The following is a 26,859-nucleotide window of genomic DNA, read 5'->3' on the forward strand; positions in this document are numbered from 1 at the left end:
CATAATTAGAAGGAATGAATTTATGAGAATCACTTCAAATAACAGGCATTTCTAATTAAATCCAAAAAAGTTTTGCTTCAGAAAAATTTTTTATTGAATACATATGGAAGCATACATAAGAGGGCACAAAAAAGTTAATATTTACTGACCACTGTCTGCTAGCTGCAGTATAAAAAGTCACAGATGCTGTGACTTCATCCTTGTTCAGTAATGTATACAAATTCTGCCACTGTGAATGCTGCTTTTTACAAAATAAATTTTTATCGACTTAGTCTTCTTCACTTCCTAAATCAGGATTATAATCTGGATCATCATCATCATCATCATCCAGTTCTAAATCATCCATGTCTTGGAAAAGGGATTCATCAACTTCAACATTGTTGCCTGTTGTAAAGAGACATAGAATAGTTTTAATCACAATCTAAATCAGAGTCAAGTGGAGTAGTAATAATTTTGCAAACGTTCCAAAGGATCCAGTTAACCAAATATTAATTTAAAATCATAGACAACTTCATAAAGGTATAAGAAATGCAGAATCCATAAAAGAAACTAGCCGTTGTGGGTAATCATAGAAGTTTAAAGAACATTGGGTGTATTCAGGGTCTGGTCATTCACCAGAAAGAAAGTCATTCAGCAGATGATGCAACAGAAAATGACAAATGAATCCATAACACACCAGAGGCAATTAAGCTATGAAAGTTTAAAGCAACTCTCAGTGGGAAGAATACTAACTTTTGAGAGCTGCTGAGCAATCTGATTAGCTAGTAGCTTTAGTAGTCCTGGCAGTGCCAGAAGTCTGTAGTGAGCACTGCTTGAACCGCAAGGAGGAGATAAAGAGAGTGATGATTGCCAGAACAACTTGCGTCCTAGGCTTTTAGAGTGGGTAGGGATCCCAGGGAGGGGAGAACATGGGGTGAAGTGGTCATGTTTTGGAAGACAGGCAGCAAGAAACAAACTGGCCATGACATTTGGGATAGGCGGACCTGATACACACAGAGTACCCCTGAATAAATTCCCCCTTCCCTCCCTCCTTTTTCAACCTGACCTCAATTAATGTACTGCTCACTCAGCATATAACAGATTATGCAAGTCAAACGGTTGGGTAGCAAACTCAATTCACTTTGTACCATTTAAACATGGCAGGTTACCAATTTCAGCAATCTCTCAACTATTGTATTGCAGAGGACAGTTTGGAATGGAAAGGAAGGTGGTGGGCAGAGAACTCTTCGTATTCACATGCCCACTCCACCAAAACCAAGTCCAGAAAAAGTTTATAAATTCCAGCCTTAGTATATTGATTCATGAGTAGAAAACTACAAGGTAAGAACTGCCCTGTCACATACTATATATATATTAAACAATATACATTGAAATTTGAAATTGGCAAAGTGTTTAGCAGCACTAACCCTATCAGTCAAAACTGTTTATAGAACATCAATATAAATTGAAAACAACATGGGCTCTACCTTCTTCCAAGAACTGAATGTCAGATGTATCAAGGTTATGGTCAGTTTCAAACAGTTGCTTCCCTGAAATGTAAAAACAAAAAACTTGAAAGATGACGGATTAAACAAAATCAGAATTGTATCAGTACTCATTTAGTTCAATTCTTGGTGATGCAAGGACACCGAACAAAAGAAGGGTAGACTAGAAAGAGTTGTGAGTGACCAGTAGTTTGGGAAAAGAGCTAAGCTTTAAAAAGGGTCTTAGAGGAAAAAAGGGAAGTGCAAATGAAAGGGGCTTGGGGAGTAAATTTGACAATGCACAGTAACTGAGGGTACAACCACCAAAGATAAGGTCAAAAGTTACTTAGTTAATTCAAGTCTCTTTTAGGTAGTAGAACACGAGGCAATGCATTTGTTTCAGGGTCTCTCCAAATCAAGGTACTCGACTTTGACCACAGCATCTTCCTACCTTGCACCAAGGCTTTCTACAGTTGATATTTACATGTGCAAGCCTAAAAGACTAATCTTGGTTCTGGGATTTTCTGCTATCAAAGGCATACTAACAAGCTCCAATCATAGGTGTGATTTATTCCACTCACCAGGAGCACAGGTGCATCATTTGTCAATCATTAAAGTTTTGATGGAAATACCAGGACAGTACAAGAGAAGAAAGGAAACAGGGTAAGAGAGAAACTGAAAGTTTGAGAAAAATAGGTCAGAAAACTGGGGATTGGAGTAGTGAGGCAACATGCCTTTAAACACAATGATGACAAATTTTAAATTTGTGGACTTGGAAGCCAATGTAGGTCAATGAAAGCAACAGAAAACAGAACTTAGTGCAGTATAGGGTACAGCCAGAGTTTTATAAGAACAAGGGTCTATGAATGGTAGAAGTTTGGACAACACTAAGTGGGGTAACCCAGTTTAGAGGTGAGAAAAGCAGTATTAGTGTGAAGTAAGCTGTAAAAGTAAGAAAACAAGTTACTGAAGTCGCATTTTAAAAATCAGATGGCACACTGATCATTGACCACCTACAAAAACCTTGATTTTTAGAGAAGCATGATTATATTATTTCTTAGGGACAAATACAATATGGCAGCTTCCAACCTCAGACTTGACGTAAAGTATCTACATACCCAATTTTGCAAGAAAATATCAAGAAAACAGACGTCACAATTAGGAGAAAGACATTTAATATTAAACTGCTTTCACTTTCAAAACAAGCATATATAACATACCTGTTAACTTAGCTTTTCCAGCCTGCTCCTCTTCTCTTTGTTGTTTTCTTCTGATTTCAGCTAACTCTGCATCAAATTTTGCTTTCCATGTCAAGAAATTCTCAATTGTAACTGGTGTACCATGGAAAACAGCCTACAAGAGTTTGTGCAGAAAGTAGAAATATTTAATGAGAATATTTTATGGCTTCCAGTGAGTAAATTACATATCTATAACTCAGTAAGAGGGCTAAGATTGTAACAGAGATAGCAAAGCTAAAAATCATGGTTAAACTACACAGTCATTGAATACATTTTGAACTGAGTATAGAAGTTTCAAAGAAGTGTTAATTCATTTATCCAAATGGTGAAGGATATTTTATTCTTAAATCTTTGCTAGAGCTGCTTAAATACACAGCAGTTTCAATCTCAGAGGGAGCCAACTGCACCAGTTTCATAAATGTGACTGTGGATGCTGCAGTCTGTCTTCCTACCGACTGGAAGGTATTAGAGATGACCCCACTGTTTAAGGGAGCAACCTGTCATTTTGTCATCAGTAGTTAGAAAAATGTTAGAATCTATTACAAAGGATGGGATAACTGGCCATTTATAAAAGGATAGTAAAATTGGGCAGAGTCCACATTCATTTAAGAAATAGAAATCACATTTGACAAACTTGTTGGAAGTTACTTGTAGTATTGACAAAGGAAGATTAGTGGATGGGGTGTATTTGGATTTCCAGAAGACTTTTAGTAGAGTGCCATAAAAGGAAATTAACATGTCAGATTAGAGTGCGTTGGAATTTTTGTGGTGGGGGAAAAGCAAGAGGTAGCTTAGTTTACAGTGAGAAAGAAAAGAGTAGAAATAAACAGAACATGCTCAGGATGGCAGGCTGTTATTAGTGGGGTATACTGATGTGGAGGTGCCAGTGTTGGACTGAGGCAGACAAGGTCAGAAATCAGACACCAGGTTATAGTCCAACAGGTTTACTTGAAATCATAAGCTTTCGGAGCATAGCTCCTTCGTCAGGTGAAGTGAAGAGAAGCACACAGACGAAGAAGTTATAGACAGAGAGATCAAAAGATGATACAAATAGCATGAGTGGAGTGTCGAATTAAAAATCTCTACCGGTGATGAAAAGTATCAGATGGTGTGAGTAAAGTGTCAACAACTGAATAACAAACTAAGGGATAACCTTTAATCCAGTTAAATGAGATAGAGTGTTATTTTTACGTCTTTTATGGTGGTGCTGGAACCAAATGACTCGAATAATGTGACAGGTATAATAACCAATCAAGGTGATGATGTCAAAACATGACAAATTGTTATGATCTCTCTACCTTAATTAGCTTGTACAGTTTTTGATTACTAATTACTTTGGTTAGACCCCAGGCATGTGACTCTTATACCTATCATGTTATTCCAGTCATTTAGTTTGTCTCTGGTCTGTCATTTGATTTCTGACTTTGAGATTCACAGAATCACTGTTAGATTCACAGCTGTTCTCAGTCTATACTAATGTTTTAGATGTGGGCATCAATTGTAATATTAACAAATTTGTTGATGATACCAATTTGGGTGGGGATGCAAGGGTACTTCAAGTCTAAGTGAGTGACCCAGAAGATGGCAGGTGGAATATGATATAGATAAATTTAATGCTGTTCACTTTAGATGAAGAAACAAAGGCAGGATATTTTTTAGCGGGATTAGGAACCAGTATCAAAACGGATCTGGATTTCCTTATCCATATGTCACTAAAAGTTAGCATGCAGATACAGGAAGCAATTAGGATGGCAAACATTGGTTAGCATTTATTTCAAAGGGATTGGAGTACATAAGTAAAGATATCTTCTGCAGTTTGTTCAGAGGCTTGGTGAGATTGTACCTGGAGTACTGCATGTTGTTTAGATCTCTTTATCTAAGAAAGTTTATGCTTGCCATATGGCAATTGCAACAGAGTTTCAGCAGATTCATTCCCGGGATGGCGAAATTGTCTTAAGAATAAAATCAAGTTGTAGATATGATGCAATCGAGAAAGACAAGTCATAGCTTTGGGATAAGAGATGGCAGATTTACAATAGAATTTAGAGCAGTTACTTCTCTTGAAGGGTCATGAATCTGTGGAATTTGTTACTTTTGTGTGTTGGATGCTGGGACATTGAGTAAATTTAATGAGGAGACAGACAGGTAGTTAATTAGCAATGGGTAGAAGGTATAGAGATTAGGCAGGCAAGTGTAATTGAGACAGAGATGAAATCAGCCATGAATGTCACAAATGGCAGAGCAGGCTTGAGGGGCTGAATTGTCTACTCCTGCTCCTTGTTCTTATAATCTTATGTAGAATAAACAGAAGTGAATAAGACCAAGTTAAAAACAAAGAGATAGCTTGGTCACAATTCTTCAAAATCTGACAAGTTTCTTTTGACACCTATGACACCATTTGACACATAGTGATCATAGATGAAACCTATACAGGGCTAGCAGTGGAGAACAAATTTGAAAACAATATTAGCTATCTCAGCCAAAGTTTACAATGGACAACACTGCAATTCAGTGCTAGTCACAGTGAATCTGAACATTAGCTAACATATATTTTCACCTTGTACACAACTATAATAATATATATCAGTGATATCATGAATGGGGTTCAGAGGGAGCATAGTGGGCAGATATTCTGATTCACTAATGTTTGCTTAGCATAGCTTTGTAAGGAAAATATTTAATGACAGAATGCTCTGCAGTTCAAACATCTTGCACCAAAATACACAGTCTCCACTGCATCATACTATATACTAGTGGGAGAATCACGCCTTATGTGCAAAATTTCATAACAAATATACCAATTCAGATGAAATAATGTAGTAATGACCAGTGAATCCTTTTCCTTCCCATTCATCATCAATTTGTTTCCACACATCTTTTAGGCGAGGAAATCAAAGGTTGTAAATAGGTATATGAAATCCAAAACACTAATAGATCTGCCTGGAACTTATTGAATAACACAGCAAGTTTGAGGGACTGCGTGGCTACTTCAATCGGTGATTCACATGTCCTTATGATGTGTGGACAGTACAAGGTCGCCAACACATCGGACAGCCTGACTTGTAAATGCACATCGCTGTTACAAGGTAACTAGACATGTTCTGTGACCAAGATCATGTGCAGAAATAGCACGTGTGACTTGGGTTGGTATATCATGGCTATGATGAACATGTGCAAGTTTTTTTAAATTAAAGGGTGGATAGGGTGATGGTGTGGAGAAGAATAAGAGCAGTCAGAAAGGAATTGTGCTCGGGTTAAATTTCACACCAAGCGTTTTTCTTACTGGGCTACAATATATGGTTTCCTTTAACGCATCACTGACGGTTGATGTTTCAACCATTACAGCTTAAATCTTGGTATACTAATTCCCAGATACAAATATATTCTCAAATTCCCTGTCTTTAACCACCTACACTAACTATAAAAATGCAAGTTGCTACAAATAAATATAAATTGATGGGTTGGAGAATGGGGTGTAAGGTCAGGTAATTTCACATAAACAAATAAGGGACAAGGAACGGAGATAATAACAGACTACAGCAAAAGTCTTAGGAAGTGAAAGAATTTCTACAGGCCATACACCTGGCTTAACTGCTGGAACAGTATTACATGAGAAAACTGTAATCATGGAACAAGGAATGCAAAGCATAATCTAGACTAGTGGCTGAACTACAACACAAAGACTGAAATTGGGAATAATGCAGTTACACCAGAGAAAAGGTATGTTAGAGAAGAGATTATTGAAGCAATGAAAGTTCAAAGCAAGTATAGATAAATTGAACTCCAGTGTATCACTTAATTTCAAAGTCTAAAGGTGGATTTGGGATCCAAGTTCAAAAATTGCATATGAACAGTTGAATTTAAATACTTGATAACATGCATGATAAAAATGTCAAACAAGCATGTTTAGTGGCTGTGTGTAGATATTATCAATTGTTTTATAAGAAACCAAATATATGTTTAGTAGAAATAATGTTCTCAGGCATGACAGAATGTTTGTACAATTTTAAACATTTGGCCTAGATATATGGATCAGTTGTGTACAGAATCACATTCTGTTCTTCAAACCTTTTCAACTTCTTCAGCTTCTTTTTCTTTTAATAACTTTTCCTCTTCTTTGCGGAACTTTATTTGATCAACAATTTCATTTAACTTTTCCTGTACAGCCGTCACTAAAGTGAATATCATTACCATCCCAATGTTTTCTTGTGTCTACAAAGAAAGACATATTGTACAATGTAAGAACTAGATGAAAAGAACTAAATTATTTCACCAGAATATAACCGGTGGCAATGATCACTATCATGACCCAGATGCAAAGCCTGAAAGTGAATCTGAGATTTGGAAGAAAATTCAACTGTTGAAAATAATCAAATCTTGCTACAAAAATTAATATGCAATGCCAATGTCATTCCTAATTATTTAATGCCATTTGATTTTCCTTTTAGAAACGACTGACTTTCCAAACATTCCTTTGCCCTTCTAACCTATAATGTAGTTTATACTCAATCTTATACTGGTAAGACAGCAGAAGGTGGTATGCACTGGCTAGCATAATACCACAGAAGGCGTATGAAGGAATTTTGAATATTGCTCTAAAAGTGGCAGAGAATTACCACGGAACATTTCAATAATATTTTTATATATACATAAATTGTGCCCAACTCGAAACACTAAGGTTGGTATTTCGGTTGTTATAAATAATGTAGCAGAGGTCTTACGCCATGGCAAGTATCAGCATCAAGGAGACAGCCAAGTTTTGAGTTTCACTGCATTCCCAACCTAAATCATTTTGCTACTGGTTGCAGCATTAAAAATAATTTTTAAAAAATCAATTGGCTGAGAAGAGAGGCAAAACAAAATCCAGGAGTATGTGGACAAGCAGCTTAAATTCACCACGGCACCTTGAAGGTAACTTGAAGACTGGACCACAAAAGTTTTCAAGGAAGAGAAGGGGTGCAGTGGAGGCTTTTGCTTCAGAATGTTGGGATTGCCTGAACATAAATTGCTCCTGAATTGACTGTGACATCTAAAATGTGCTGCAAAATTAATCAACACTTCAGGCTGCAAGCACCAATTACAGTACAGCATTTATTTTATTCATTCATGGGATGAAGGTGTCACTGGCTAGGCAGCTTTTATTGTCCATCCATAATTGCCCAGAGGGCAATTAAGAGTCAAGCATGTTGCTGTGGGTCTGGAGTCACATGTAGGCCAGACCAGGTAAGGATGGCAGTTTCTTCCCTCGGCAAGATTATTGAACCAGATGGATTTTTCCAACAATCGACAATGGATTCACAGTCATCATTTGATTCTTAATTCCAGATTAGATTAAATTCCCTACAGTGTGGAAACAGGCCCTTTGGCCCAACAAGACCACATCGCTCCTCGGAGCATCCCATCCAGACCCATTCCCCCTATAATCCACACACCCCTGAACACAATGGACAATTTAGCATGGCCAATCCACCGAGCTTGCACATCTTTGGACTGAGAGAGAAAACTGGAGCACCTGGAGGAAACCCACGCAAACACGGGGAGAATGTGCAAACTCCTCGCAGACAGTCGCCCGAAGCTGAAATCAAACCCAGGTTCCCTGGCCCTGTGAGGCTGCAGAGCTAACCACTGAGCCACTGTGCCGCCCCAGATGTTTATTTAATTCAAATTCCACCATCTACTGTGGCAGGATTTGAACCTGGGGCCCCAGAACACCATCTGGGTCTCTGGAATAAGAGTCCACAAATAATACCACAACGCCATTGCCTCCCCCACAGCAGTGGCAGTACTACAGATGCAACTGAGATATACTGCTGGGTACAAGATTAATAGACTGAAGTAAAATAATTTTGAACAAAACCAAAGTTGCTGGAAAAGCTCAGCAGGCCTGGCAGCATTTGTGACGGAGAAACCAGAGTTAACGTTTCGGGCCTGGTGACCCTTCCTCAGCAGTTGAGGAAGGGTCACTGGACCCGAAACGTTAACTCTGTTTTCTCCTTCACAGATGCTGCCAGACCTGCTGAGCTTTTCCAGCAACTTTGTTTTTGTTCCTGATTCACAACATCTGCAGTTCTTTTAGTTCTTATAAAATAATTTTGAAATGCTCAAAGTCAACATGACAAGTGAAAAGCTAAACTTTCAGTCCCCCTGTAACTACAGAAGCTAAAAGCATTATTGTGATATGAAATCAATAAATCTTCACATTCAAGTAAGCATTCTTTCTTTCAAGTTAAATGTAATTCAATGATACTTTGCTCACCTGTTTCCAACACCAACTCCACTCCTTTAGCTTACCTGGCATTTTGCTGTCTGACCAAAGGAAAATTAATTGAAAATTTGCACATAATTGGTCAACAAGATGGTGGCAGAATAGGTCGGAGCTCCTCTGCTCGCCAGTACCTTTATCTTTTATCTCCCCATTTCTTCCCCCACTCTCCTCTTGTGGTTTTCTCCTTCTCTGACCCCACTCCACCACTCCCTGGACAGAGGAGGTTGCAAGCGAATGAGCCAAGTCCCGCAGAGGACCGGAGCAGGCACGGGCTAAGTCCCAAGGCAGAACCGGTATGAGAAGTGTGGGCACGTGCTCTGGGGCTTGCAGGCACACCCTAATGAACCCTACAACACTGTGAGCAGTGAGACCTGGAGCAACACGTTGGCAGTGAGCCTGGAGTAGTGCGGGAAAGAAATCTCGCAGCAGCATATGGGAAGCAGCCCCGGAGCACCGAGTCTTCGACAGAGACCGGTGTGAGGGGTCAATCCTTACCTTAGGACAAGATAATGTTAACCCCTTAATATTTTCCTATTTTTAAATTTAATTTCAACTCTGTAATTAAGCAACTTCTTCTATTCCCCTGCAGCATCCAAGTATTGTATCTAGGTACTTCTACCTAATATCTACCATCTCATGGTGACATCTTCTGAAAATCTTCCAAGTACTGCTACAATGAAGTACATGTGACAATAAAAGGATATTGATATTGTCTTGTAAGAATAGGCAATTAAGTGGTAGCAAATGAGGACCGAAAGCAAAGTCAACAAAACAAAATATTTTAATTGTCACCAACACAAAGCTTCTAATAAAATTCGTTCTTAGGATGTGCGTGACACAGGCTGGTCAGCATTTTTTGTTGCCCGTCCCTAATTTCCCTTGAGAAGGTGGTGGTTCACTGCTGCTTTGATCTACCGCAATCCACATGCTGCAGGTTGACCACAAGGCCCTTGGGCAGGAAATTCCAGGACTTTGACCCCGTGACAGTGAAAGTACAGCAAGGTATTTCCAAGTCAGGATGGTGAAAAGCTTGGGAAGGGAACTTGGAGGTGCTGGTATGCTGATATGTCTGCTGCCCTTGTCCTTCGAGGTGAAGGTGGTCGTGGGTTTGGGAGGTGCTGTTTGAGGGTCTTTGGTGAATTTCTGCAGTGCGTCTTGTAGATAGTAGCAGCAGTGTGCACTGAGTGTCAGTGGTGGAAGGAATGGATACTTGTGGATGTGGTGCTAGTCAAGCAGGCTGTTTTGTTGAGGATGTCGTCAAGCTTCTGGAGGTGTTGTTGGAGCTGCACTCATCCAGGCAAGTGGGGAGTCTTCCATAAAACTCCTGACTTGTGCCTTGTAGATGGTGGACAGGCTTTGGGAATCAGGCAATGAGTTACTTGCCACAGTATCCCAATGTCTCTGGCCTGCTCTTGTAGCCGCTATGTTTATGTGATATGTCCGGTTGAGTACTGATCAATGGTAGGAGTGAAGACCCATATCCATTATTTCCCAACCATGTAATTTAAGGGGCTCTCCATTAGCCTTAGGAGAATATAACTGTGTTCAAAATAGTTTGTAACACTGCGTTAAATCTGACATTTCATAGCAAAGCGGGGTCTTTACCTTTTTGAACATGGTGTAACATTTCATTGTAAGCTTTTGTTTGCACTCCTCTTCAGCCAATAATCATACATTCACAATAAACAGATAACCAGCTGTGACTGGAGTGCAATACTTTATTCAGTTTTCATCAATTGAGTTTAATGCACAATGACTTATCAGGCGCCAAAAGGTAAATCTTTCCCAGGTATCTCTAGTTCACTTACCTGCTCATTTAATAATGTTATTATATCTGCAACATCAGACTTCTGAACATTCTCTTGCCCAATGACTTCAAAAAGTGGAGGGTCATCTGGATAATGTTCTACATAGGTAAATTGAATAGTTGCTTCAACAGCTGTAAAAAGACAATTGTTGAATTTAAAAGTCAATAAACAATAGTATATTAATCAAAAATACTGCAAATCTAAACTAAAAACAGTACGTGTTAGAAAACTCAGCAGTATGGCACAACTGGGAAATAAACGGATATAATGTTTCAAATCAAATAAGAAGCATATTTGACCTAAATTTACTGATCCTGCTACTTCTGCTTAGCTTTTTCAGCATATTTTACTTTTATTTCAGACTACAGTAGCACAAATGAAATTTGGAAAAGGTTGCACGTCTTGGAACAGCTAAGACAATTGGTTGCTGGGTAAGGCAGCTCACACTGGCTTTCTGAGCATAAGCTATGCCAAGAACGGCATCCTTTCTCCATTGGTGAAATACGAAAATGCAGTAACACAATGCAACAATCTTGTTTTGTTGCTCAACACTTGATGAGCATTGATTAAACAATATAAAGTACATGCTGTGAATTTAAATATAACCAGTTGAATACCAATAGTGGGGTGACAACATTATACGAGTCATTCTCCACTTGGTACATATCTTGAAATGATTTCCCAGTGAAATGCATTCTGTTACAAGACAAATTGCTCTAGGAAACTGAATAAATGAAAACAATGGTCATCATAAAAGTGACTGATTGATTTAAATCAGCAAACAAGTAACCACCACAAGGTTGGAACCTTCATGCTTTCTGAATTGGTCTGTTACTACCTTCATCAAGGAGTGAATGGAACATCTCACTGATGTAAATGCACCCTCCATTGTTAGGGTTGATAGATATGGCATGCCTCACATGCTTTCACAAGTCATTGGTTCATTCCCAGTCAGTATGCAGATTCATATACTAGCTACCATGAAAATTCAACATCCAAATGTCCCTAGTATAAGACACAAAATATCCTGCACTGGCTCTATTATCTCGTGCAAAATTTCGGTCTTTTCTCCATATCCCAGCACACCACTACTATGTTAAAATAAAACCATCCAATGCCTCTTGAATGCTTCAATTGACCTTCCCTCACTGCATTTCCAGGCAATGTGCACATCTTTGCAGTTACATATTCATACTGTCAGGCCATCCCAGGTTAATGGTTTTTTTGAACTCTTGCAGTTGCTCATTCCTCTTTCTGGTTTTGCTTCTCTGTCTTTTTCCCCCCTTTTCCTGCTGCTTTATCCTCTACTTTTCTTACTGCTGCTCCTTTAAGGGGTTGTAATCCTCTTGAAGCTGTCCGTTTAAAAAAAGAATCAGTGTTACTGTAGCAGGTTTCAGGCCCTAGATGGAGTTAACGCAAGGAATGTTGACAGCATGAGGGCTATCCTCTACTTTTCTGTTCATTTAACAAAAAACAATGGAAAATCCAACTCAACCATTATACACATGTGGGCCTTCTACAGTTCTGCAGTGGGGACCATTTGATTACCTCGTGTTTTGCCAAAAACATTGGGATGTCAGTTCATTTTTTTTTTAAGAACAGGGAGAGAGACAGAATTACAGTTCATGCTGTTCCAGCACAGGGCTGTGACCTTAAGCCATTAATTATTACGTAAAGGGATTTGTAGGAATGTACAGTATCTTGAAAGATTATACATTGTAATCAAAGAGAAAATAGCTGTGTCTTCTGGCTGGTTACTCTACAGATCTGTGCTCCCAGTTAAAGAGAAGTCTGAGACCTTCATGTCACAAGCAATAATTTGATGATTATACCATGACCATCTCTTAAAAACATACTGACACAGACAGTAACAATGCAGCTATTATGATTTCCTATGCTGCACTTGATTAGGCTTCACAATTGAAAGCATTACAATTAATTTCTTTGAATGTACAGTAACTCAAAAATACTCACTTGGAAAACTACACTCAACTTTGTCAACCATTTCATGGTGTACAACAACAAAAACAGACCTGAATCTAAAGCTGGATTCCAGTACAAGTAAAAAAAAATCTAAGTTAGAACATTAATACCAGATTTGGAAAAGCAGGTTAGCATATCTTCTGACATATCAACAAGCACGGTTTAATGATGTAAGCTGCCATCTAGAGGCTTAGGTGAAAAAGTACACGAATGGGACAACAAATAACTGAAAATCCATACAACACCGTGGGTTGAACATGTGCTACAAAATTCTGAGATATCTGTAAAAAAGCTAAACCCAGAAGCTCTCAAAAATGTTCAAACATTTCTGACAAGCAACATAATCCCAAATTAATGCATATAAAGAAAGATTAGCACGTGGATTTGAAGGGATTAACAATAAAAAATGCACTTCAGGCACATTTATTGTATGAAGTGCTTGAATCATTAGTATTTTATCAGAACAAATATATCCAAGTTCTTTTCTGTGAAAAGTCAGACTTAATGTTCACCTTAGGATTTATGAGCACAATACATTAGAAACTTGTTTATTTTTATAATCACCCTTTCTCCAAATACACTATACCACTGACTCTCTCAATCCTTTTCACACACCATCCCTGTTCCAGCTGACCTGTCAGTTAAATAAGCAATATCTTGATTTTAACTTATTCATTGTTATTTCCGAATTTCTACATGGCCTTGCCTCTTTGTCACTGTAATTTCTTCTAGCCCTACAATCTTTGAGATACCTCTTTCCTCTAATTATGCTCTCTTAAGAATCCTCAGATTAAAACTGCTGTGACTTTTATAAAAAATGCCTTGGAATACTATTACATTTAAGATTACAAGTGAATCATGATGTTGTTATATGCAGGAGACTGTACAACAGCTGATGAATCAAACCTCTCTTATTCAGCCTCCACCCCCATTGGTAGAAAACAACAAACAACATTCTGGTGAGGTTTTGAGAGTGGATACAAAAGGAGAAAAGGGGAGTAACAAAATAGGCAAATTTCTAATGTATAGTTTAGGCCATAAAGCATTTTTAACTATTACCTCTCCATTTAGAACACGGCAACAAGATATTTTTAAAGAGTTCGAGCTTGCACAATTTGCAATTTTACTTAATTTTGTCAATGTTCATTCTTGTAAAACAATGATTCAAGAAAAAACACGAATCTCAAACAACCGTGAATTTATACCACAGCAAAAGACAACTTTAAGAGAAATTAACTCTGATTGGCTACGGTATTGCCACAGAGATTTCCATAAGCTTCCCAAGTTTCCAGGTAATTCAAACAGAGATGACTACAGCATATCTTTTTATTTACAACAACCTGATCCTACATTGAATGTATATTGCTTTTAACAAGTAAAAGAACCAAATAGAGCAATCACCTAAATTTGTTGCTAGTGCACACATTTGTGTAACTTCAACTTATTCAGCAGTGCTGTAAAATTTCAAAATCATATCTAACAGTGGAGCTTTAAATTAGAAATTAGAAGTGTAGGTGTTCTGCTCTGTTCCGAATTTATATGAACCTCTGGTGTGGTGGGTCTTGTCTTTTCCAGTTCTGTTTTTTCCAGCAGCGGTCTGTATATGGGGTCTATTTCTGTGTTCATTAATGGAGTCCCATGTTGAGAACCAGACCTCCAGAAATTCCCTCATGTCTGTTGCTCACTTGTCCTAATCGAACTGATCACTCTCATTGGCTGTGTGTATCGAGACAAGTGGCCATTGGTCGTTGGGACAAATGAACAACAGACATGCAAGGAAACATCTGGAGGTCTGGTTCTCAACACAGAGCTCCATTAACAAACACACAGAAATAGACCCCATGTACAGACCGCTGCTAAAAAATATAGAACCAGAAGAGACAACACCCACCACACCAGAGGATCATACTAATTTGGAACAGATCAGAACATCAACACTTTGATTAGAGGTCGCACAGATGATGCTGCCTAGAATGGTAACAAGATATCTGCATACCACAGAACAACTGGATCAGCGAGCAAACAAATGCATCCACGACCCGAGCTACAAATTTTCACTAAGGCCTTAACAAAAAAGCTCCCATCTTTTTCTTCCCGTTTTCAGAATTGCTATTTTTATCTCTCTAGACCACTAACTCAATATCTAGCTTGTCAATTGTGCTGCAATATCTCTGATCCATATTGACAATTCCAGAGACTCTTGGTGGTCACAACACCATTCTTGTTCAAATCCACTTTTATGCTGATCTGCTCATTTGATCAAATTCTCAACATCTCCAGCAGTGGTTTTACATCTGCCTCTGAAGCTTCCAAATGTACATACCTCAGTCACGAAGATCACTGCTTCTACCCACGTTCTGAAACCCATTTATACTTCTGCATATGTCCTGTCCTACTACCTGAAGTTCTGCTATTGTGTTGTGTTATGTTACACATGATGCCATCCCAAAACATCCAACGTAACTCTTCTGCAATCACTCTGAAGTCCATCATCCAACTACCCTCAAGTGGACCACATTTTCCTGTGGTCTTCCACTTTGACATTTAGAACAGCTGGCAAAAAAAACCTGACATTTTCTTTTCTAGGGGGTTACCTTTTAGGGTGCTTTTGCAACTTCCAATTTGTCTTATGGTCTGTCGGTGGAATTTTAAGCAAACGATTTAGCATCCACATTATAAAGGCCCCTATTTTCTTTCATTTTTAAAATAGTTATTTATTTGGTAGCACAGAACTAGAAAAGAATTTGTCAAAGCTTTTAATTGTGTACTCATCAGGACAGTTTGCAAGAAATGTTAAAGTAAATGGAAATCATTTTGTGGTTCACTTCTCAATGTAACACCTTGGCCAATCAGGGTGAATCTGCTTGTTTTGAATTTTCTTTTTAAACTTGGCAGATAATTATCAACTATCATTGCCTGTTGCATTTTTAACAAGAAAGCCTCCACTAGTCAGTAATTTCCTTTATACTGTATAAGTGTTGTTTTTCAAATGTAGGTGTGTCTTGAAAGTGTCCTGATGAGTGCCAGAAGAAAAACTTCAACAAAATGTTTTCCAATAAGACTCAAACTGTTTTTATGTGGGTTTCAGCAGCATAAAGAATGTGACATCTGATCAGTTTTTCCCTTGCTACAAGTTTGAGTTTTCCTGTCATTAATAAAACCTCCATCTTCACAGAATTATTTCAGGTTATCTCTATGCTCCTCCAATTTCGATTATTCCATAAACTTCAAATCACCCAAAACTCTACTTCCTAGAAGTTCTCCAACACTAAATCTGACCTGTCCAACACCACAAACTTAGTGACCTACGTAACCGCTGGTCTATTAACATATGATTTTTAAAAATAAAAAGCTGAACAACATGGAGTTAAGAATGGGACAAAAATTGCAACTATCAACAAATGGAAGCAGGAACATAAGGTAATACAAGACTCTCAGCACCAAGAACCCAGGTTCCATTCTACCCTTGGGTGACTGTGTGTGGAGTTTGCATATTCTCCCCCTGTCTGCATGGGTTTCCTCCCACAGTCCAAAGATGTGCAGGCTAAGTGATTTGACCATGCTGAATTGCCCATAGTGTTCAGGGATGTGTAGATTAGGTGGGTTATAGGAGGATGAGTCTGGGTGGGATGCTGAGGATCGGCGTGGACTTGTTGGGCCAAAGGGCCCATTTCCATACTATAGGGATTCTATGATGAATATCCCAACTTCTTTAACAAACTGTGCAATAGAAATTGTAATTTTAGAGTAATAGCATGAAACTTTGCAAATTTACTTTGGATAGAGCAAAGATAAAAGTACTACAAAACTTTCATTGTGAACCTGTAACAGCTTTCAATTCTGTACAGACTCCCACATAGCAATTTACCGAATTACAGTGAACTACAGACCTTAGAAGATCCAAATGGGTACTTCCAGTACTGTTCCATATTTCCTCCATTACAAATGTGGCTTTAGACAACAATCATGCTCTAAGTTTAAGCTTATATAGAATGAGAAGAAATCCAGTGTAATACCCAATAAAGCACAGTGAAGCACTATTTAACCAAATTCAGGCACTTACTTTCTTCATTTTGACCAGTGTCAGATGTTACTGTGATTGTGAAACTTGTGGGATTCTCCGACACCACTAGAAGAAAACTATATGTTAGTACCTGTAGAAGTATAGACTTAAGTAATGTAACTTCCTTCAAACAAGATACATTTACAAACTAGTAAGTGGCGTAATAAACATTTTTCTCTCTTTCATATGAGATTTTGCAGTGTTCACTGATACTGACAATTTCGAACACGCATGCACAGAGTTTCAAACATTATAAGTTATCATGTAGACTTTACATATTAAGTCATGCGTAAATTCAGGACTCTGCACAAATAGGGAAGCATGTTCAATTTTTGAACTCAAAAAGATCAAAAGGTTCATGAATCATTGAAAAATTAAAATAGAGATAGAGCAAATAATTAAGAAAGCAAATGGCATGTTGGTTTTTTCTATGTAAGGTGCAAGGAGAGGAGTAAAGATTTCTTACTGCAGTCATACAGAGCCTTAAATGATACTGCTGCTGGAATACTGTGTGCAGTTAAACAGTAAGATGCAAGTGTTGTAGAGGGAATGCAAAAAAGTCTCAAACTATTCTTGGGATCGAAGCATTGCCAAATGAAGAAAGATTAAATAGACTGGGTTTATATTCTCTGGAGTTTAATGAGAGGTGATTTCATTCAGACATACAAATTTCTTACAAGGATTGGCAGAGAAGATGCAGGAAAGGTACTCCCCGGTCTTGTGCGTCCAGAACCAGGGAACAGTTTCAGAATAAGCTGCAGGCCATTTAAGACTGAAATGAGGAAGGTTTCTTTTTTCCCCCCACTCAGTGGTGGTGAATTTGTGGAATTCTCAGCCCCAGACAGCGATCAAGATTCTACATACAGAAGACAGCAATGATAGGAATTTATTTTTGTGGAGTGACGCAAGTCTTTGGAACTCTTCCTCAAAAGGCGACTGATAGATTTTTGATATGTAAGTGGGTGAAATGGTGTCGGGATGAGGGTAAGTATGATTGTGCAGCATCAAATCAACAATATCTTGAGTGGCAGAGCAGTCAGACTCCTGAGCACAGTTTGAATCGTTCACTTTATTTTACTTGGGACTCTTAGATACTTAGCAGAGGAAACTGATAGCCAAACGTAAACATGTTTATGGGGTTAGCAAAAGGTTACAGTGCCTGGTCAGTTGTTATAACGATTATCATCAAATGGTAATATTTGAGAAGAGATGGAAGATAGAAGTGGAAGCCTGATAAATCAATCTTCATTTTTGATGTAAGAGTTAATTCCTAAACATGGCTGTGGCCAAAGATAATGGGAACTGCAGATGCTGGAGAATCTGAGATAACAAAGTGTGGGGCTGGATGAACACAGCAGGCCAAGCAGCATCTTAGGAGCGCAAAAGCTGACGTTTCGGGCCTAGACCTTTCATCAGAAAAGGGGGGGATGGGGAGAGGGTTCTGAAATAAATAGGGAGAGAGGGAGGAGGATCGAAGATGAAGAGAATTGCAATGGGAGAGGGATCCCCTGAGGTTTGTCTGGAGGGTGGAGGGTAACTTCTTCAGGTAAGGCATCCCTGGAAGAGGCTTCGCAATGAGGTTACAATTGTATCACAGATAATGGGAACTGCAGATGCTGGAGAATTTGAGATAACAATATAGCTATATTGGAGATGGGGACCAGGCCCAAAGAAATGTCTGCTCATCAGTTCAGATCCAACCTTGAACTACTCTCAAATTTTTACTATATTTGCAAGCTAGGATTCTTTTGGATCCAGTTAAGGCTGCACAAGATTATAGACAGCAGAGTGATTAAGATCAGAAGTAGATAGGATCCTTCCAAGGCAAACATTGGATTCAAACACTAGAGATAATAGGAACTGCAGATGCTGGAGAATCCAAGATAATAAAATATGAGGCTGGATGAACACAGCAGGCCAAGCAGCATCTCAGGAGCACAAAAGCTGACGTTTCGGGCCTAGACCCTTCATCAGAGAGGGGGATGGGGTGAGGGTTCTGGAATAAATAGGGAGAGAGGCGGAGGCAGACCGAAGATGGAGAGAAAAGAAGACAGGTGGAGAGGAGAGTATAGGTGGGGGGGTGGGGAAGGGATAGGTCAGTCCAGGGAAGACGGACAGGTCAAGGAGGTGGGATGAGGTTAGTAGGTAGGAGATCGGGGTGTGGCTTGGGGTGGGAGGAAGGGATGGGTGAGAGGACGAACAGGTTAGGGAGGCAGAGACAGGTTGGACTGATTTTGGGATGCAGTGGGTGGAGGGGAAGAGCTGGGCTAGTTGTGTGGTGCAGTGGGGGGAGGGGACGAACTGGGCTTCTTTAGGGATGCGGTGGGGGAAGGGGAGATTTTGAAGCTGGTGAAGTCCACATTGATACCATTAGGCTGCAGGGTTCCCAAGCGGAATATATGAGTTGCTGTTCCTGCAACCTTCGGGTGGCATCATTGTGGCACTGCAGGAGGCCCATGATGGACATGTCATCTAAAGAATGGGAAGGGGAGTGGAAATGGTTTGCGACTGGGAGGTGTAGTTGTTTGTTGCGAACCGAGCAGAGGTGTTCTGCAAAGCGGTCCCCAAGCCTCCGCTTGGTTTCCCCAATGTAGAGGAAGCCACACCGGGTACCGTGGATGCAGTATACCACATTGGCAGATGAGCAGGTGAACCTCTGCTTAATGTGGAATGTCATCTTGGGGCCTGGGATAGGGGTGAGGGAGGAGGTGTGGGGACAAGTGTAGCATTTCCTGCGGTTGCAGGGGAAGGTGCCAGGTGTGGTGGGGTTGGAGGGCAGTGTGGAGCGAACAAGGGAGTCACGGAGAGAGTGGTCTCTCCGGAAAGCAGACAGGGGTGGGGATGGAAAAATGTCTTGGGTGGTGGGGTCGGATTGTAGATGGCAGAAGTGTCGGAGGATGATGCGTTGTATCCGGAGGTTGGTGGGGTGGTGTGTGAGAACGAGGGGGATCCTCTTTGGGCGGTTGTGGCGGGGGCGGGGTGTGAGGGATGTGTTGCGGGAAACGCGGTCAAGGGCGTTCTCGATCACTGTGGGGGGAAAGTTGCGGTCCTTGAAGAACTTGGACATCTGGGATGTGCGGGAGTGGAATGTCTTATCGTGGGAGTGGAGGCGGAGGAATTGGGAATAGGGGATGGCATTTTTGCAGGAGAGTGGGTAGGAGGAGATGTATTCTAGGTAGCTGTGGGAGTCGGTGGGCTTGAAATGGACATCAGTTACAAGCTGGTTGCCTGAGATGGAGACTGAGAGATCCAGGAAGGTGAGGGATGTGCTGGAGATGGCCCAGGTGAACTGAAGGTTGGGGTGGAAGGTGTTGGTGAAGTGGATGAACTGTTCGAGCTCCTCTGGGGAGCAAGAGGCGGCGCCGATACAGTCATCAATGTACCGGAGGAAGAGGTGGAATTTGGGGCTATGCCTGCCTCTTTGTAGGTTACGTGGAACAGTCCCTCTTCCGCACCTACACAGGCCCCAAACCCCACTTCTTCCTCCGGTACATTGATGACTGTATCGGCGCCGCCTCTTGCTCCCCAGAGGAGCTCGAACAGTTCATCCACTTCACCAACACCTTCCACCCCAACCTTCAGTTCACCTGGGCCATCTCCAGCACATCCCTCACCTTCCTGGATCTCTCAATCTCCATCTCAGGCAACCAGCTTGTAACTGATGTCCATTTCAAGCCCACCGACTCCCACAGCTACCTAGAATACACCTCCTCCCACCCACGCTCCTGCAAAAATTCCATCCCCTATTCCCAATTCCTCCGCCTCCGCCGCATCTGCCCCCACGATAAGACATTCCACTCCCGCACATCCCAGATGTCCAAGTTCTTCAAGGACCGCAACTTTCCCCCCACAGTGATCGAGAACGCCCTTGACCGCGTCTCCCGCATTTCCCGCAACACATCGCTCACACCCCGCCCCCGCCACAACCGCCCAAAGAGGATCCCCCTCATTCTCACACACCACCGCACCAACCTCCGGATACAACGCATCATCCTCCGACACTTCCGCCATCTACAATCCGACTCCACCACCCAAGACATTTTTCCATCCCCACCCCTGTCTGCTTTCCGGTGAGACCTCTCTCTCCGTGACTCCCTTGTTCGTTCCACACTGCCCTCCAACCCCACCACACCCGGCACCTTCCCCTGCAACCGCAGGAAATGCTACACCTGCCCCCACACCTCCTCCCTCACCCCTATCCCAGGCCCCAAGATGACATTCCACATTAAGCAGAGGTTCACCTGCACATCTGCCAATGTGGTATACTGCATCCACTGTACCCGGTGTGGCTTCCTCTACATTGGAGAAACCAAGCGGAGGCTTGGAGACCGCTTTGCAGAACACCTCCGCTCGGTTCGCAACAAACAACTACACCTCCCAGTCACGAACCATTTCCACTCCCCCTCCCATTCTTTAGATGACATGTCCATCATGGGCCTCCTGCAGTGCCACAATGATGCCACCCGAAGGTTGCGGGAACAGCAACTCATATTCCGCTTGGGAACCCTGCAGCCTAATGGTATCAATGTGGACTTCACCAGCTTCAAAATCTCCCCTTCCCCCACCGCATCCCTAAACCAGCCCAGTTCGTCCCCTCCCCCCACTGCACCACACAACCAGCCTAGCTCTTCCCCTCCACCCACTGCATCCCAAAACCAGTCCAACCTGTCTCTGCCTCCCTAACCTGTTCTTCCTCTCACCCATCCCTTCCTCCCACCCCAAGCCGCACCTCCATCTCCTACCTACTAACCTCATCCCACCTCCTTGACCTGTCCGTCTTCCCTGGACTGACCTATCCCCTCCCTACTTCCCCACCTATACTCTCCTCTCCACCTATCTTCTTTTCTCTCCATCTTCGGTCCGCCTCCGCCTCTCTCCCTATTTATTCCAGAACCCTCACCCCATCCCCCTCTCTGATGAAGGGTCTAGGCCCGAAACGTCAGCTTTTGTGCTCCTGAGATGCTGCTTGGCCTGCTGTGTTCATCCAGCCTCACATTTCATTATCTTGGATTTTCCAGCATCTGCAGTTCCCATTATCACAGCAACACTTTGAAGCTTTGTATATTTGAAGCCTTGAATATTTAATATTTTAGGAAACTAGACTAGTTTTATCCTTTCTTCCAAATAGCAGCTCCATACCTACTTCATTTTGTTGATACTTGCACTTCTAATAAATGGATCCAAATCACTTAGAATAATGCTAGTTTTAATCACTCAACAGTACCATTGGCTGGCATTAGATAGCTTTTACAACATATTCAGATAGTTGAAAACATTGAATGCAAGAAGTAGAGATTTCAGGTAATGCTTATAATGCAAAATAACTCATAAAAAGACAAGATGTACCAAAGAAAGTAACGCGTGAACAAAGTACTCACCAGAACATAAACAGAGGGGGCCACAAAACCTAGCAAGAGATAGTTTTAGAAGCAGGCACGAGAACAAATAAAAGCATGATCAGAGATAATGGGAACTGCTGATGTTGGAGAATGCAAGATAACAAAGTGTGGGGCTGGATGAACACAGCAGGCCAAGCAGCATCTTAGGAGCACAAAAGCTGACGTTTCGGGCTGAGACCCTTCATCAGAAAAGGGGGATGGGGAGAGGATTTTGAAATAAATAGGGAGAGAGGGGGAGACCGACCAAAGATGGATAGAGGAGAAGATAGGTGGACAGGAGAGTATGGGTGGAGAGGCAGGGAGGGGATAGGTCAGTCTGGGGAGGATGGACAGGTCAAGGGTGCAGGATGAGGTCAGTAGGTAGGAAATGGAGGTGCCAATTGAGGTGGGAGGAGGGGATAGGTGACAGAAAGAACAGGTTAGGGAGGCGGGGACGAGCTGGGCTGGTTTTGGGATGCAGTGGTGGGGAGGGGAGATTTTGAAGCCGGTGAAATCCACATTGATACCATTGGGCTGCAGGGTTCCAAGCGGAATATGAGTTGCTGCTCCTGCAACCTACGGGTGGCATCGTTGTGGCGCTGCAGGAAGCCCAGAATGGACATGTCATCTAGGGAACGGGAGGGGGAGTTGAAATGGTTCGCAACTGGGAGGTGCCGTTGTTTATTGCGAACCGAGCGTAGGTGTTCTGGAAAGCGGTCACCGAGCCTCCGCTTGGTTTCCCTAATGGAGAGGATGCCACACTGGATACAGCAGATGCAGGATACCACATTGGCGGATGTGCAGGTGAACATCCGCTTGATGTGGAAAGTCATCTTGGGGCCTGGGTTGGGGGTGAGGGAGAAGGTGTGAGGGCAGGCGTAGCACTTCCAGCAGGTGCAGGGTAAAGTGCCGGGTGTGGTGGGGTTGGAGGGGAGTGTGGAGCGGACAAGGGAGTCGCAGAGAGACGGGTCTCTCCGGAAGGCAGACAAGGTGGGGTTGGAAAAACGTCTTTAATGGTGGGATCGGATTGTAGATGGCGGAAGTGTCTGAGGATAATGCGTTGTATCCGGAGGTTGGTGGGGTGGTATGTGAGGACTAGGGGGATTCTCTTTTGGCAGTTATTGCGGGGGCAGGGTGTGAGGGATGAGGTGCGTGGAAAGCGGGAGACACTGTTGAGGGCGTGCTCTACCACTGCGGGGTGGTGGGATGGGGGTCGGGGTGGGTGAGTTGCGGTCCTTGAAGAACGAGGATATCTGGGATGTGCGGGAGTGGAATGCCTCATCTTGGGAGCTGATGCGGCGGAGGCGAAGGAATTGGGAATATGCGATGGAATTTTTGCAGGTAGGTGGGTGGGACGAGGTGTATTCCAGGTAACTGTGGGAGTCGGTGGGCTTGAAATGGACATCGGTTTGGAGGTGGTTGCCTGAGATGGAGACAGAAAGGTCCAGGAAGGTGAGGGATGTGTTGGAGATGGCCAGGTGAACTGAAGGTTGGGGTGGAAGGTGTTTGAGCTCTTCTTGGGAGCATGAGGCGGCGCCGATACAGTCATCAATGTAGCAGCGGAAGAGGTGGGGGTTAGGGTCCCACAGACCCAACCAGTCCCCCTCCACCGACACCCTCATCCACCTAGCCGAACTCGTCTTCACCCTCAACTTCACTGTCGATTCCTCCCACTTCCTACAGACAAAGGGGGTGGCCCAAGCTATGCCTGCCTTTTTGTAGGTTATGTGGAACAGTCCCTCTTTTGCACCTATACTGGCCCAAAACCCCACCTCTTCCTCCATTACCTTGATGACTGTATCGGCGCCGTCTCGTGCTCCCAACACCACCTCGCAGCCACATTCCTGCAAAAATTCCATCCCGTATTCCCAATTCCTTCACCTCTGCCGCATCTGCTCTCAGGATGAGGCATTCCATTCCTGCACATCCCAGATGTCGTCGTTCTTCAAGGACCGCAACTTCCCCTTTCCAGTGGTCAAGCACGCCCTGAACCGTATCACCCGCATCTCATCCCTCACACCCCGCCCCCGCAATAACCGCCAAAAGAGAATCCCCCTAGTCCTCACATACCACCCCACTAACCTCCAGACACAACGCATCATCCTCCGATACTTCCGCCATCTACAATCTGACCCCACCACGAAAGACATTTTCCATCCCCACCCTTGTCTGCCTTCTGGAGTGACCACTCTCTCCGCGACTGCCTTGTCTGCCTCACACTCCCCTCCAACCCCACCAAACCCATTACTTACCCCTGCAACCGCTGGAAGTGCTACACCTGCCCCCACAGCTCCTCCCTCACCCCCATCCCAAACCCCAAAATGACTTTCCACATCAAGCAGATGTTCACCTGCACATCCGCCAATGTGGTATACTGTATCCACTGTACATGGTGTGGCTTCCTCTACATTGGGGAAACCAAGCGGAGGCTCGGCGACTGCTTTGCAGAACACCTACCCTTGGTTCGCAATAAACAACTGCACCTCCCAGTTGTGAACATTTCAAGTTCCACCCCCCCCACCCATTCCCTAGCCGACATGTCCATCCTGGGCCTCCTGCAGTGCCATAATGATGCCACCCGAAGGTTGCAGGAACAGCAACTCATATTCCGCTTGGAACCCTGCAGCCCAATGGTATCAATGTGGATTTCACCAGCTTCAAAATCTCCCCTCCCCACCACTGCATCCCAAAACCAGCCCAGCTCGTCCCCGCCTCCCTAACCTGTTCTTCCTCTCACCTATCCCCTCCTCCCACCTCAAGCCGCACCTCCATTTCCTACCTACTAACCTCATCCTATCCCGTTGACATGTCCGTCCTCCTTGGACTGACCTATCCCCTCCCTACCTCCCCACACATACTCTCCTCTCCACCTATCTTCTCCTCTATCCATCTTCGGTCTGCCTCCCCCTCTCCCCCTATTTATTTCAGAATCCTCCCTCCAACCCCCTTTTCTGATGAAGGGTCTAGGCCCGAAACGTCAGCTTTTGTGCTCCTAAGATGCTGCTTGGCCTGCTGTGTTCATCCAGCCCCACACTTTGTTAACAAATAAAAGTATTGTATCTTGACAGTAATGCCTGTGCCTCTGAATCAGAAGCTTCGGATCAATTCCTACTGTAGCATCATTGCCCACAGAAAGTGTGTTTATGATGCAGCCAAACAGTTTGACAATCCATCCAACTCAAGCCAAAGCCGATCAAGCTGGAGAGATGCTTGGTCAGCCATGCATGATGAGGCATGCAGCACCTAAAATTTCTCTGTCAGAGATGCCTGAGGGCTTGTCACCAGGCCCAAAATGTTAACTCTGACTTCTCTTCACAGATGCTGCCAGACCTGCTGAGCTTTTCCAGTTTTTGGTTCTGATTTACAGCATCCACTGTTCTTTTGGTTTTTATGCTCAGCACCTAACGGTTTAAGGTTAATTATAGACAGGAAAGCACAGATTCCAGATGAGAACTTAAAAAAGGCAGAGGTGAAGACTAATGAAGAGGGAATAGAACATCCCACTGTTAAATAAGCTATTTTGTTTTCAGATATTTAAATCCTATTCACTACGAAGTTTGATTCTGCTGCCCCCCTATTTTGTTTCGCATCAGAATATACTTACTCATTGCTTCAACATTCCATACGCCTTACAATTTCACACGTGGGGACAAATCAATGAAACTAAATCCCGCACATTTTTATTGACAGGGCTAATTCTTGATTGTTATAATATCAATACAGATGTTCCCAAGTACCAAGGATGATGATCATCCAATCCCTCACCCGTGGACGGCTTTGAGAAGATGCGGAACTAACGACACGTGACACGTAACCAGACTGTTTACCTACCACATTCTGACGGTTTCAGATGCCAGTAGCTCCCAAACCGGCCACAGCGAAGCCCTCCCCTCCCCTCCGGCTGCCAGCCTCTTCCCATCTCCCGTGGCCCAGTGGCAGAACCCGGCCCATGGCCCATGGCCCGGCCCCGGCCCCTCTCCTTAGCGGAGGGCCCTCGGCCCGAACAGAGGCCTCTCACCTGTGAACGAGTCCGGATAAATGGACTCCAGTGCCTCCAGCTCATTGCGCTGCTCCTCGATGTAATCGGTCATGTTGAACGACTGAGAAACGCCATTAAGATAAAGGGCGACACCGACCGACAAGCCCGCTCTGCACATGCGCTCCCCTCCTCCACCGGTCTCCCTCCTCCCCGAGAGAGGCTCGGTTTGCGCGCGCGCAGAGCCCGTGTGTTGGCTAACAAGGGCCGAGTCCTCCCAGGTGAGGGCGGAGGAGCTCGAAGGACTGAGAGACGGGGTTCTTCTTGTCGATGCCTCGTTATTGGCGGCGTGTCGGTTCGGAGGTGGGACGCTTGCCTTCATTCGTGTCTCAGTAGGTTTATGTGTCTGTTAGCGGTTATTAGGCTAAATTCAGGAGTTATCATTCAGGCAGAACATTTAAAAATTACAATATTTTGCTGAAACAATGGATTGCGATCTCTTTGAGGAAAAACAGCGATTCCCATCCTCTCCACTCCCCAAACTATACGATTTGTGCCCCGGTAGACCATGTATTTCCAGTGAAGTTAGGATTCTCCTGGATTATTAATGGAATTAGTTTCATAAATGGCCTACGTTTAGGTTTAAAGCCGCTTTGTGCACAGATGATGATACGGTCCTCTGTTT

The 26,859-nt window shown here is 42.9% G+C and overlaps 1 protein-coding gene across 1 annotated transcript; it reads right to left on the bottom strand.

The window, feature by feature from the left end:
* Positions 1 to 67: 67 nt before the first annotated feature.
* On the bottom strand, positions 68 to 26,404 carry rwdd1 (RWD domain containing 1). Its single transcript, XM_048531954.2, has 7 exons — positions 26,217 to 26,404; positions 16,821 to 16,886; positions 10,775 to 10,905; positions 6,770 to 6,913; positions 2,684 to 2,816; positions 1,467 to 1,529; positions 68 to 384 (listed from the first exon to the last, which is right to left on the bottom strand). The coding sequence occupies exons 1-7, from the start codon at positions 26,353 to 26,355 to the stop codon at positions 269 to 271; spliced, it is 792 nt and encodes a 263-aa protein (XP_048387911.1). The 5' UTR covers positions 26,356 to 26,404; the 3' UTR covers positions 68 to 268.
* Between the last annotated feature and the right edge of the window lie 455 nt (positions 26,405 to 26,859).

Source organism: Stegostoma tigrinum, chromosome 4, assembly GCF_030684315.1.
Source record: "Stegostoma tigrinum isolate sSteTig4 chromosome 4, sSteTig4.hap1, whole genome shotgun sequence".
NCBI lineage: Eukaryota > Metazoa > Chordata > Chondrichthyes > Orectolobiformes > Stegostomatidae > Stegostoma > Stegostoma tigrinum.